This window comes from Silurus meridionalis, chromosome 23, assembly GCF_014805685.1.
Source record: "Silurus meridionalis isolate SWU-2019-XX chromosome 23, ASM1480568v1, whole genome shotgun sequence".
Classification (NCBI taxonomy): Eukaryota; Metazoa; Chordata; class Actinopteri; order Siluriformes; family Siluridae; genus Silurus; species Silurus meridionalis.
In genome coordinates, this window is record NC_060906.1 from 760,018 (window position 1) to 774,268 (window position 14,251).

At 41.7% G+C, this 14,251-nt stretch overlaps 2 protein-coding genes across 2 annotated transcripts in view; one reads left to right on the top strand and one right to left on the bottom strand.

The window, feature by feature from the left end:
- LOC124377325 (NLR family CARD domain-containing protein 3-like) overlaps positions 1-1,493 on the bottom strand; it is a gene marked incomplete at its 5' end in the record, with an annotated part of 14,999 nt that extends 13,506 nt beyond the window's left edge. The window contains one exon of the mRNA XM_046836752.1: positions 901-1,493. Within this exon, the coding sequence (XP_046692708.1) occupies positions 901-1,493 (593 nt within the window). The remainder of the gene's footprint in view (positions 1-900) is intronic.
- An 8,579-nt stretch (positions 1,494-10,072) lies between these two features.
- Positions 10,073-12,478, top strand: LOC124377326 (uncharacterized protein K02A2.6-like). Its single transcript, XM_046836754.1, has 2 exons — positions 10,073-11,664; positions 11,792-12,478. The coding sequence occupies exons 1-2, from the start codon at positions 10,138-10,140 to the stop codon at positions 12,476-12,478; spliced, it is 2,214 nt and encodes a 737-aa protein (XP_046692710.1). The 5' UTR covers positions 10,073-10,137.
- The last annotated feature ends 1,773 nt before the right edge of the window (positions 12,479-14,251 follow it).

Consider the following 14,251-nt stretch of genomic DNA (forward strand, 5'->3'; position numbering starts at 1 on the left):
TTCACACATGGATCTAATTCTCAGTGCATTAATGATTAGTGGAAGTGAGAAGTTTCATTACTGATAGATTTGTTCTGGATGTTGTACTGCTACAGCAAATTTCACCTGAAAACAACACTGTATACAACAATTCACTGCAGCTTTTAGTGAGTTCTTGTGTCTCTCAGAGAGATGATCTTACCTCAGATCTTTCACTTTACACTCAGGATTCTCCAGTAGAGCAGAGAGACGCTTCACTCCTGAGTCTCCTACTTTATTCCCAGACAGATTCAGTGTATTGACAGTCAGATGCAGTTCTCTCAGACTGGAGGTTTCTGAGTTGAGCACTGAGGTCAGAGCTTCTCCACTTCTCTGTAATTTCACTGCATCTGATACTGAAGGAAATAAAAGATAATGAACAGAAATGCAGAAGATCAAACAAGTTCTCAAAGCTTCACTGCAGCGTCTCACTTTCAACATCACACACATCAGTTGAACACAATGATTAAATGGTGGAATAATAAGAATTGACAGTCGGAGATGTTCAGATTTGGCTTGGTGAGAGTTTCAGCTGAGGAACATCATCACACACACGTTGTATAAACATGGAGGATGAGATCCGGGAATCCAAATGGGAAAGTAAGAGAGTCTGATCTAAAAGGTTTCTAAGAGGAGAAAGGAAAAAGTCTAAAGAGTCCTGCAGAGTTCGATTCATCTGAACAGCTCAGACCTTTGATTTGTTCTCAACACTGTAACAGTAGAACAATTTCATTCAGCTTCACTTACATTGCTTTTCTGGATGCTGCAATCACAGGCATCACTCTCACAAGAATCTCATCTCTGATCTTATCTGGAGTGATGTATTTATTCAGGTCAAATTCCTCCAGATCCTGTGCTGATGTCAGTAACACAAACACCAGAGCAGACCACTGTGAAGGAGAAAGTTCACTTTGTGCTCCAGATTTCAGATACTGCTGGATTTCCTCCACTAGAGAATCATCACCCAGTTCATTCAGACAGTGGAACAGATTGATGGATTTCTCTGCAGTAAGATCTTCACTGATCATCTTCTTGATGTACTGAACTGTTTTCTCTTTGTTCTGTGAGCTACTTCCTGTCTGTGTTACTAAGGAATGTAGAAGTTTCTGATTGGACTCGAGTGAGAGACCCAGAAGGAAGCGGAGGAAAAGATCCAGATGTCCAGTCGGACTGTATAAAGCCTGATCTACAGCTCTCATGTGAACATCTGAAAGTGTCCTACATTCAATAATATTATCACCATAATCACCATCATAATCACTTTTATCATCACCATCATCATCATAATCACTATGATCATCATCATCCTGATTCTGTTTAAGAACACTTCTCTGTTCCTTCATGAAGGTCAGGTGCACATACAGAGCTGCGAGATGTTCCTGAATGCTCAGATGAACAAAGCAGTACACTTTACTCTGGTGAAGCCCAAACTCCTCTCTGAAGATCTGCGTACACACACCTGAATACACTGCTGCTTCTGTCACATCAATGTCACACTCTCTCAGGTCTTCCTCATAGAAGATCAGGTTTTGTTTCTCCAGCTGCTGGAAAGCCAGTTTCCCCAGTTTGAGAAGCATTTCTTCATCGCTCTCCTGCTTCTGTAGGTACTTCTCTCTTATGATGTTGGTCTGAATGATGAGGAAGTGTGTGTACATTTGAGTCAGAGTCTTGGGGATCTCTCCACTCTGCTTCACCCAACATTCTCTCTAGAACAGCAGCTGAAATCCAGCAGAACACTGGGATGTGGCACATGATGTAGAGGCTTCTTAATGACTTCAGGTGTGTGATGATCTTATTGGCCAGGTTCTGATCACTGATCCTCTTCCTGAAGTACTCCTCCTTCTGAGGGTCATTGAACCCTCGTACCTCTGTGACTCGATGGACACACTCAGAGGGGATTTGATCAGCTGCTGCTGGTCTGGAGGTGATCCAGATGAGAGCAGAGGGAAGCAGGTTCCCTTTGATCAGGTTTATCAGCAGCACATGCACTGGTGCTGATTCAGTTACATCACACTCTCACTGTCTTCTGGAAATCCAGAGGAAAACGACACTCATCCAAACCATCAAAAATGAACAAAACCTTCTCCAACCTGGAAATGTCCAGTTCTTTCATCTCCTTAAAAAACACATGAAGGAGCTCCATCAGACTCAGTTTCTGCTCCTTCATCAAATTCAGCTCTCTGAAAGGAAGTGGGAATATGAGGTGGACGTCCTGATTTGTTTTCCCTTCAGCCCAGTCCAGAACAAACTTCTGCACAGAGACTGTTTTTCCAATTCCAGCTACTCCCTTAGTCAGAACTCTCCTGATGGGTTCTTCATCTTGTTCAGATAAAGGTTGTTTCAGAACGTTCCTGATGGCTTTGTCTTGTTCATGTAGGGGTTTAAAGATGTCACTGCATTTAATTGGTGTGTCCTCAGTTGGTTCCCTCCTGGATGCTGCCTCGATTTGTTTCACCTCATGTTCTTTATTGACGTCTCCACTGTCTCCCTCTGTGATGTAGAGCTCTGTGTAGATCTCATTCAGGAGGGTTCGGTTCTCCTGCTTAAGCATCAATCCATTCAAACACTGAAACCTCTTCATCAGATTGAACTTGAACTTCTGGAATTCATCTGCAGCAGTGGATTCTGGGTCGTGTCTATGACAGGGTGAAGAAGGATGACATGGTGAGACATGGGCTCCAATGATTAGAGTAGAAGTTCACATTTTTACTGCTAGATAGATCTTTATGATGTTCTCACTGTGGATTTACTTTATTCTACTGGAGGTTTTCTATCATCTAATCACTCTGTAGTTACTAACAGCAGAGAGCTTTAGAATAGCAGTGTGTCAGTGTCACAGTCATGGTGTTGGTTTTGATCGTACCCTGTAGCTGTGATGATGATCTTCTCTCTTCTGTCTCCTTCCTTCTGTAGAACACTGGGAACAAAAACAACAAGTGTTAAAGATCTCAACGTTCCTCACTTTAAAACTGGAGTCTAAACCTGAACACAAATTGTACTACAATAATTGTAGTGGGAGCAGGAACACTTGGAGAACACAGAGCTGAATACAACTCCAACATTGTGCACCTGGAGAATTAAATGTGCTCCTGTTTTCATTTCACACTTATTCCTACTTTTGTATTCTTCCTACACAAACCTCCAAAAGTTTTGGAACAGGAAGTCCAGTTCTTTGGGTTTTTGCTCGACACTGAAGACATTTGGATTTGAGAGTAAAAGATGAAAATGAAAGAATAGATCAGAATTCCAGCTTTTAGTTCCTGATCTTTACATCTAGATGTGTTACATCTCTTAGAACACTGCACTGAAACTTTCAGGAAATGAAAGCTGTAATTCTGATCTCTCGTCTCACATCATCTTCTGATTAAGATTTCCACCTACTCACATGGTTTTGGGAAGTGGGAGGTAAGGTTGAGGAAAATGCTGATTTTCATTCTGAATCAATTCTGTTTTCTCTCTCTGTAGTTCACTGTAGAAAATTATAGAAATGTCTTTAAGACAGAGTTTCATTGTTGCTAAAATCTGAAGATCTACAGACGATTCTGATCACTAAGTCAGGGTTCCTGATCCCCAAAAATACTGCTTACACCTTTAAGTAGTAGTGTTTAGATGTTTCCTGTAGCTTTTTTGTTGTTTATATTAGTATTTATATTTTAGGATTTAAGACATAACGTGTAATTGATTGTGACTTTAATAAATATTTACACTTTTTCATCTAAAGGATTTACTGAAAGTATTGTAGAATCACTAAAGACCAAGTAACTATAATATAAATCTAAACAGCAGCTAATGACGGTGTAGTGCAGCCATTAACTGTGACTTTAACTAGGAGAATTATGGGATGTTACCTGTGTCCATGTAAGGAGATTCCAGTGCTAAATCTCTGAGGAACATCCATAGACTTATCACTCTTCATGGAGACACAGCTGGGCACTGGTGAGTGTGATTTCTCTCTCTGTAGTTTACTGTAGAAAATTATAAAAATGGTCATGAGACAGAATTTCATTGTTGCTAAAATCAGGATACAAAATCCAGTGCATTGAAAAAGTCCCTATGCAGTGGTGGTGTAGAGCAGGAAGTGGAGCACGGTTTTAAAACTGGTGATAAAAACACAGATTTAGTTTGGATAAGATTATAATTTATAGTATGTAGTTGATGTAGAAAACAGTTCCAGCCCACTGTAACTGCTCCTGCTGGATTGGAGTTAAACAGCACTTATTGATTTGGTTCCCTGTAATTGAGGTGATGTTCTAAAGGTTTTCTGTGATTGTGCTGAAAAGGAGCTGAACTGAGGTCAGTAATGAGAATCTCCAGTGCTGCTTAAACACTCATTTATAACACATATTATAAGGATTATCCATGTTGTTTGTGTCTTATAGCTTTAATTAGACAATAAGTTTATAGCTCTTGGTTTTGAGAGTTTCATAAATTGTGCACAATGACGTGTGTTTAATTGTGTAATAAATGTATTTAGGGTGAAATTTATATATATAATGAAGCTCTCAGAAATGTCTCCAGATTTGCAGATATGAACAGTTCATTAGTAAAACACTAGAACATGGCAGGTTACCAGTCTTTTGAGGGTGAGGTCACATGATTTGTCCCCTGATCAGGGATCTCCATTTTTCAATGCCCGTGTACACGCAGAGTCCTGAAGACGCCGATCTCTTCTGCTGGAATCAATCACATTCCTAGAAAACACAAAAACAACATGCAGTGTAAAGAGAACGAGAACTCGAGAACACGCCTAGCGCTGTGCACGTTACCTTTAACGAGCGTGCAGAACAGTGCCGTCATGCTGCAAAGAAACAGATGCGTGCACCATGAACTAAAAACTCACTTATAGCACTTAAAAAATCTAATCTATTCAAATGTTTTTGCCTTCTTTATTTTCATGACTGATTTTTTAACAATTTAGAAGGTACTTTTTTAAAGAACCTTCTTTAATGTTCCAATTAATGCCCTTTTATGTGTTATGGTCTATACAAACACAAAACTGACTTAAACACAAAGTCATTTTTAAACACTATTTTATTAAAGTCAGAGCAGCACAAACTGAATATATCAAAAGGATTTCTGAAATAAATAAAACAAGCTGAATAATATATTCACAATCAAAAACTAAAGTGGCTTCTGCTGTTGTGTTGAGCTCTTAAACATGTTCCTTTCACAGCTGGAGTATGAAAACTATCAACAATGTAGAACAGAACACCGGGTTAGCTTCTAGCTTCTAGCATGGAGTTCCTGGAGGTGTTTCAACAGATTGGAGTTGCTGTTTATCGCAGTAGATACGACTTTCGAACCAGAAAGACACAACTTACATTTAACTTAAAAGTTTTTGTCTTTATGCTCAACTAAAGTGAAATAATGAGCATATTTCCACTTTGAGAAACTCATCTTGCTCTCACCTTGACTCGCCAATACTACCGCACAGACCTGAATAAACGGAGACACGCCCACAGTGCGTCTTCTTCGTGTTTACAGTGGGTAATCCACCAATCCTACAATGCGTCTCTGCTGTAAACAGGTTAGACTGTAGTGTACACTTCAGGCAAAATTCATTCATTTAAAAAAGTAACGTGTAACGCACCATACGGTAACGGTAACGGAGTTACTTTATTTTTAAAAGTAACGCGTTACTGCTCAACACTGTGTGTGTGTATACAGTGGAACCTCGGGTTACGAACGCCCCGGCATACGTATAATTCAGGTTAGGAATCGCAGTTCATCAAAATTTTTGCCTCTGGTTACGAACAAAATTTCAGGATATGAAAGTCGCGCACCAAAAAATCACAGGCAAGTCGGTTCTTTTCTTATCGCCACCCACGCTCTATCCACGCGTATCGGGATACGAACTTTTAGGTTACTGAATAAAGTACGGAACCAATTAAATTGTAACCCGAGGTTCCACTGTGTATATATATATATATATATATATATATATATATATATATATATATATATATAAAACATTTTTTTAATTTTTTATTCAATATATTAACATTGTGAATGAAAGTGTGCTTTCTCGCAACATTTAATTCAACAGAAGCTTCACTTGATTGACGCTGGAATGTTCCCAGGTAGTCTAGTGTTTGTTAAGACAGCTGAAGCGCTGCATTATGGGATCTGTAGTTTGTGTTATCGGGAAATCATCCTGAGCCATGACAACAACTCCAGGATCATTTTATTTTATGAATATCTATTATTATTATTCTAATTATTAATAACAATAATAATAGATATTCATAAAATTATCTCGCGGGCCAGATATAATTGTACATCTGGCCAGATGTGTTTGACACATGTGGTTTATCTGAACTTTTTCCCGGAACAAGAATTCGGACGAGTTAAAGCAGAACCGGACCGAATCGGTCAGTGAAGGTCTCTGTCTTATATGTGTATGGGGAAATCTTCAGGTCACGTGATGAAGGAAACAGGAGAAACGCCCATCTATCCTGAAGGAATCTATGCTGTGATAAAGGATCCAGTGGATCCCGCATTCCGCACTGAATTCGGAAAGCTCATGTCTTCATGAACATGTATCTGCTCCACACTTCCTGTATCACCTCCGCTTAGAAAGCCATGATCTGCTCCTGTTTACGGGAAATCATACTGAGCATGACAACAACTCCAGGATCAGCTTGGAACAACCAAACAATCCCGGTGTTCTCATGTCAGATCCTCCTCAATAAACTCAAAACATCATCAAATCCAACTGAGGAATTTGGGCAGAAACTGTTGTCCTCCATTTCGGCTGCTGTGCCGCAGTTTCCCTGAGGTCTTTCCACAAACTCCATTACATAGAAAACACAAACGCATTATTCCGATATAAAGTCGTTTCTAGGAAAAGCTCACCCACTTTTCTTCAGCACTGCTTGTTGTTGGACATGAATCTCACCGCTTCTGGCTGCTGTTGAACATTTTTGTTTTTTTCTCTTAAAAATGGAGTCGAGGCTGAGAAACACTTTCACTTTCGGAAAACTGACTCGACTCTTTGAACCGACTCTTTGAACCGACACTTTGACGAGTTGGAAACGGAATTATTTTAATCGCACTCCGTCAAGTTCAATTTAATGATCAAGAACTAAAAGAGAAAGTGCTGTGATTAATAACAGCATGTAGTGGAGATGTTGTGGAGAAGAGGAAAGTCAGCCTTTTTCTCACTTTACAAACTGCTCCATCCTGAACTCTTCACCGACACCGCAACAGGGCAACCGGGCAAAATAAAATGAAATTATGACTCTCCGTCTTCACAGTCCATTAGAGTTAAGTTACTACTGAAGTATCAGATCTCTGTACACTTATATAAAGCTCTGCTCTCTGCCTGCTCTCACATTTATTCTTTTCTTGCAGCTTCCCTGAACATGTCCCAGTCAGTGCATTCAAAGCAGTCCCGGAGAGCAGACATGGATCCTGCTGGAAAGGTTCTCACCTGCTTTCGAGCTGGTCTTGAACGCCTGCTGATTGGTCTGTATGCTGGGATCAGCATAACAGAGATGTGGACTGAGTAGCCGAGATGGGGGCGTGGCTTCGCCCCGTATGCTTCCCGGATGTTTGTGTAAACAACATCCAGCGTGTTTTCTCCTCTGGTTGCAAAGTTCACATTCTGATGAAATTTAGGAAGCACACTCCTGAGTGTTGCATGGTTGAGATCTCCGGCGACAAAAAAAACCCATAATCTCTGGTGACAACAGAGTACAGACACACAAGATGTGTACAGAGCACAAAGTTTAGCACAAATTTGGAGGTGTAACAGAAAGAAAAGGGATTTATTTTGAATGGTGCCAAAACTATTTTTCTAGCTGTGAAATAGTTAATTATATACATATTGTGTTATTAATTTGTCTACATATTATACCTGAGAAGAGGGGAATAAGTGACACCTATAGGCGATGTGAGAAAATAATAAAGTGTAAGTTGCATCAGCCATTTTCTCTTCAGTTACAGCTGAACTGTTGAGGTGAATCTTCTTCTTCTTCTTTCGGCTGCTCCCATTAGGGTTCGCCACAGGTCATCCGTCCCCATACCACCCTGTCCTCTACAAGAACTGATGAGGTGAATGGTAAGCAACAAATGTCCTCTCTAATCGGAGAATCAGGGAGAGAACTGAGTAAGACGCTATGCACTGCTCACCCAGCTGATAGGGAACCGACGTTGGAATGGCTGTTAACCGCATTCAGAAACCACTGCAATTCGGCACCGAATGAGACGGTGGAAAGGTACAAATTTTTCTCCAGAAATCCGAATTCAAGCAAAATGATTGATAAATACGTTACAGATTTGAAAGTGCTGGCAGACACGTGTAATTTTGGGTCGGCTAGGGACTCTTTAATTAGAGACAGAATTGTGTGTGGCATACTGAACTCACATGTGAGAGAACGTCTATTAAAAGAGTCTGACCTAACACTTGAGAAATGTGTGAGGATATGTACAGCATCAAAACTGTCAAAAAAGAATATGATGACAATTGAGGGACAGAAAGGTGAAGAAGTGCACACAGTACAGAGAGTGTAAATTCTGTGGAAAACAGCATGAGTGGAAAAAATTAAGCTGCCCATCAGCTTATGGAAAGCAGTGCAGAAAATGTGGCAAGATGAACCATTTTGCAACGACATGCAAAACAAAAGAGACTAAGAGAAAAGTGTTGTGTATTGTGTTAACGCTGTTTACTTACTACATTTCCCACAATGCACTTTGTTATACTTGTTTCCAGATGTACATATTCCCGGTGTTATTCTCTACACATGTGAGTAAACGACAGTCTCGCTAAGTCCGTGTGTGTGTCATCCTTGACTGAATGCCTTATTATAATCACCCCAAAGACACAATAAAGTGGCGACGAGGATCTCGTTATCCCGTGTGTGTTTATAGAGGCGGAAATGAAGCGGCTTGATGGCGAGTTCGTTGAAAAACACGAATATTTGTCTGCTGCAAGTTCACGTCTTGGCTGATAAGCGGGGAGGAGACAACGATTCAGAGAAGTGACTGAATTCATTGTTAAACGATAGAGAACGGCTAAAATGGCATCAGTTTTTGGAAATTTGGGTCCTTTTGAGGAAAGCAGTGAGCAGTGGTGTTCTTATACAGAAAGATTTGAGTACTTTGTAGCAGCGAATGCTATTACTGAAGATAAAGTTGTACCCACATTTTTTAAGTGTAATGGTCCAAAGACATATACACTACTGCGTAACCTCCTGCAGCCAGAGAAACCTGGAGAGAAAACGTATGCTCAAATAGTGAACACTCTTAAAGCACATTTCTCACCAAAACCCTTAGTAATAGCAGAGCGATTTCGGTTCCACAGACGAAATCAGCTAGAAGGGGAATCTGTGGCAGTGTTTGTGGCAGTGCTAAAAAAATTAGCTGAACACTGTGAATTTGGTGATGTGCTCAACGATACACTGCGGGACAGATTAGTATGCGGACTACGCTGCAAGGGCATACAGAAAAGACTGTTAACAGAGAGCAACCTGACACTACAAAGAGCAATTGAGTTGAGTGTGTCTATGGAATTGGCTGCAAAGGAAGCCCAGCAATTAAGCTCTAACAGTAAAATGTACAAGATGGAGACAGAAAAACAAACTGAAATTAAAGGCCCGTGTTTCCGTTGTGGTAAGACTGGGCACTCGCCTGTTTCATGCTGCTTCAATGATATGGAGTGCCGCAGCTGTAAGAAAAAGGGACACATTGAGCGTGCGTGTAGGAATAAAACAAAAATAGAAAAAAATGCATCAGAAACCAGTTTTCAGAAGGAAAAAAAAGAAGCGCATATTTACAGTCGGACAGGAGAATAAAGAGAGTAGTGACACATCTGATGAGGAATTTCCTTTGCATGTGCTCACTGTCGCAGGTGGAACCAAAGCTTATAAAGTCACTGCGCTGCTGGAAGGACAGCCAGTGAAAATGGAAATCGACACTGGTGCTGCTGTATCACTGGTGTCGGATGCGGTATACAGGGAAATACTTAGCCACCTGCCACTCAAACCACCTGATGTTGTCCTTAAAACTTATACTGGGGAATCAGTGACAATGAAAGGACTTACCCAAGTAACAGTTGAACTGAATGGACAAACAAAAAAACTGCCATTGTATGTGGTCGTGGGTGATTACCCCTCGTTGATGGGACGTTCCTGGCTGGAGCAACTCAAAGTGGACTGGCCGACCATACATATGATGACACCTAAAACCCTGGACCTTGAAGGTGTTCTTGAAAAACACAGTGAAGTTTTCAAACAGGAATTAGGCAGCATGGAAGGCATCACAGTAAAATTGACTGTGGAGCAGGGAAGCCAGCCAAAGTTCTTAAAGTCCCGGCCCCTGCCATATGCACTCAAACCTAAAGTAGAGGCGAGCTTGGATGAACTTGTGAAGAATGGTGTGCTGGAACCAGTCAATGTGGGTAAGTGGGCAACACCTTTTGTTCCAGTTATAAAGAAGGATGGAGGTATAAGGATCTGTGGGGACATTAAAGTTACTGTAAATCCAGTGTTGTCAGCAGAACAATACCCCTTGCCTCACATTAATGACCTTTTTGCTGGGTTGACTGGAGGACAAAGATTCAGCAAAATCAACCTCAACCAGGCATACCTACAGATGCATGTTGAAGAACAGTCTAGAGAACTTCTCACCATCAACACACACAAAGGCCTATTTCGGTACAAACGTTTACGGTTTGGAATTACTTCGGCTCCATCCGTTTTTCAGCAAACGATGGATCAGATTCTTGCCGGGTTTCCAGGAGTTGTATGTTATTTAGATGACATTCTGGTGACTGGCACAGATGAACAGTCGCATTTACAACACCTGGATGCTACCCTTGAGAGACTGAAAGAGTATGGATTAAGAGTGCGCAAGGATAAATGTGAATTTTTCCAGTTTGCAGTCGAGTACTTAGGGCACGTCATTGATACATCTGGACTGCATACGTCCCCATCCAAGGTTAAGGCTATTGTTGATGCTCCAGTACCCAAAAATGTCAGCCAGTTGCGGTCTTTCCTCGGCTTACTGAACTATTATGGGCGTTTCATTCCAAACATTGCCACACTGTTGAAACCTCTGCACAAATTGTTATGCCATGAGAATAATTGGAAGTGGACCTCTGAATGCCAGGAGTCATTCAGAAAAGCAAAGGAGACACTTTTGGGGTCAAACGCACTCACTCATTTTGACCCTGCTCTTCCTATCCAGCTGGCCTGCGATGCTTCTCCATATGGTGTGGGAGCTGTCTTGTCCCACATCATGCCCAATAGTCGAGATAGGCCAATCGCGTTTGCTTCCAGGAGTCTGAACAAAGCAGAAACAAACTATGCTCAGATTGAGCGAGAAGCATTGATCATTGTGTTTGGAGTGCGTAAGTTTTATCAGTATATTTTTGGAAGGAAGTTCACGCTGCTGACCGATCATCGCCCACTCACTGCAATATTTGGTCCACACCATGGCATTCCCGCTCTTGCTGCCAGTAGGATGCAAAGGTGGGCTTTGTTGCTATCTGCTCACACCTATGACATCAAATACCGAAAGTCAGAATTGCACGGGAATGCGGACGGTCTGTCCAGGTTGCCTCTCGCTGACGGGGTAAAGGAAGCAAAGGTGGCTGAAATTTTTTATTTCAGCCAGGTGGAGCGGGCTCCTATAACAGCCGCACAAGTACACAGGGGCACACGAAATGACCCTGTCCTGTCAAGAGTCGTGGATATTGTCATGACTGGTAAAGGGAGAGCGATGGCCTGAGCTAAAACCTTACATCTCTCGACGCCATGAACTTTCGGTGCAGTCCGGCCGCTTGTTGTGGGGAAGGAGAGTGGTTATTCCCCCGGCTTTACGCAAGCCAGTGTTAAAACAGCTGCATGTAGGACACTGTGAAATGGTCCGCATGAAGGAGATTGCCAGGAGCTACTTCTGGTGGCCAGGAGTAGATGGCCAAATTGAGGAAAAATCTAGGACGTGTACTTCATGCCAGTGCATACGTAACGCACCACAACTTGCACCTCTGCACCCGTGGGAATATCCTGAAAAACCATGGCATCGCATTCATATTGATTTTGCTGGCCCAGTCGAGGACAAAATGCTGTTGGTGGTCATGGATGCACACAGTAAGTGGCCTGAGGTGGCCATTATGAAATCTACTTCAGCTGAAAAGACAATTAAGAAACTGGGAGAAATGTTCAGTAGGTTTGGATCACCAGTGCACCAATTTACATCTCATGAGATGGCCACATTTCTACAAGCAAATGGTGTGCAACATATAACGTCATCACCTTACCATCCTGCAACTAATGGATTAGCCGAAAGGTTTGTCCAAACCATGAAACATGCTTTGAAAGCTTCGCTCGGGCAAGGCACATTTCATCAACGTCTGCACAGCTTTTTGCTCTTCTATCGTAGTACTCCGCATGCGACCACCATTGATCGCCAGCGTTTTTGTTGTTCAGCAGAGAGCTCAGGACAAGCTTTGAGCTGATTAAACCAGCTACACTCAAATAAACTGTCCAACGGCAACAAGACCATCACGTATGATGCCACAAATATATGACAATTCTCCAACTTCAGTAGTCTCCACAAAGGAGCCTATGATGATCACAAATAGTCTTTTGCTAATGAACAATCATCTTCACGAGCAGGAAATGGAAACCAAATAGGCCGCCGGTATCCAGCAAGGGAGTGGCGTCCTCCTCAGCGTTTACTGGACTACACTTAGTTAGGGGCTTCCCTTAGTGCTTCGGGGCAGAATAATCCCCTAAGGGTAAGCTAGGGTTTGAGGTAGTCTACCCTCATTCCCAGTATATAGTTGTGTCACTTTACAACAGGATTCAGCATAAAGACTCAATGTTCATGTTTACAAAAAAAAAAAAAAGAAAAAAAAGAAAGGTCTATGTTCATAGATATGTTGATTAAAAGAAACAACATTTTATAATTGAGTGGTACGGTTTAATTTGTAATCTTTGTGTTATATCTCAAAGAGTAAGAGAGGAGGAAATGTTGTGTATTGTGTTAACGCTGTTTACTTACTACATTTCCCACAATGCACTTTGTTATACGTGTTTCCGGATGTACATGTTCCCGGTGTTATTCTCTACACATGTGAGTAAACGACAGTCTCGCTAAGTCCGTGTGTGTGTCATCCTTGACTGAATGCCTTATTATTATACACCCCAAAGACACAATAAAAAGGAATACACAGTGTTGCAGAAATGGAAGAGGAACTGTTTCAGGAAATCCTTAGCCTCAGTTCACAAAAGAGGGAGGACAAGCAGGAGAAACAACTGTTTGCAACCATGCTGATAGGAGAAAGACCAGTAAGATTTCAACTAGACTGCGGAGCGAGTTGTAACGTAATTCCCATTCGGCTGTTACACCCGGATACAGTGATGGAAAAGACTGAACAGATCCTGGTCATGTACAATAAGAGCACACTGAAACCTGTTGGTAAATGCAGAATAAATATAAGAAACCCCAGAAACAGAAAACTTTACCGGCTGGAATTCATTGTATGCAGGTAAGCTCGTCAATGCCCCTGCTAGGAAACAAGGCAGTGCAAGCAATGGATCTGGTAAGAATACAGCATGAAAATATTATGGCGATTGATAATATTGTTACCACAGTGTGTCGCAAAGAAAAGGATCAGTGGGACAAGAGTGACATGCATAGAGAGTATGCTGATGTATTTGAAGGAGATGGATGCCTGGAAGGAGAATATAACCTAGAAATGGATCCTGCAGTTAAACCAGTGAGGCTTCCAATGCAAAGAGTTGCAGTGGCTCTGATGAAACATCTAAAGGATGAGCTGGGGGACCTGGTGAAGAGAGGCATCATAGCTCATGTAGAAAAGAGCACAGATTGGATTAGCAGCATGGTGGTGGTAAAGAAACCATCGGGAAAGCTAAGAATTTGCATTGACCCGAGACCACTTAACAAAGCAATAAAGCGTCAACACTTTCCCTTGCCCACCATAGATGATGTTCTTTCTGATCTGACCAAAGCGAGAGTCTTTACCGTTTGTGATGTGAAGGACGGGTTCTGGCACATTAACCTTTCAGAAGAGTCAAGCTATCTCACTACATTCGCAACACCATGTGGCAGGTATAGATGGACTAGAATGCCCGTGCGGATCAGCCCTGCTCTTGAGGTGTTCCAACACAAGTTGACTGAGGCATTGGAGGGGCTCCCAGGAATACAGATAATAGCAGATGACATCGTTATTTGTGAAGAAGATGACAATGATGAAGCAGCTGAG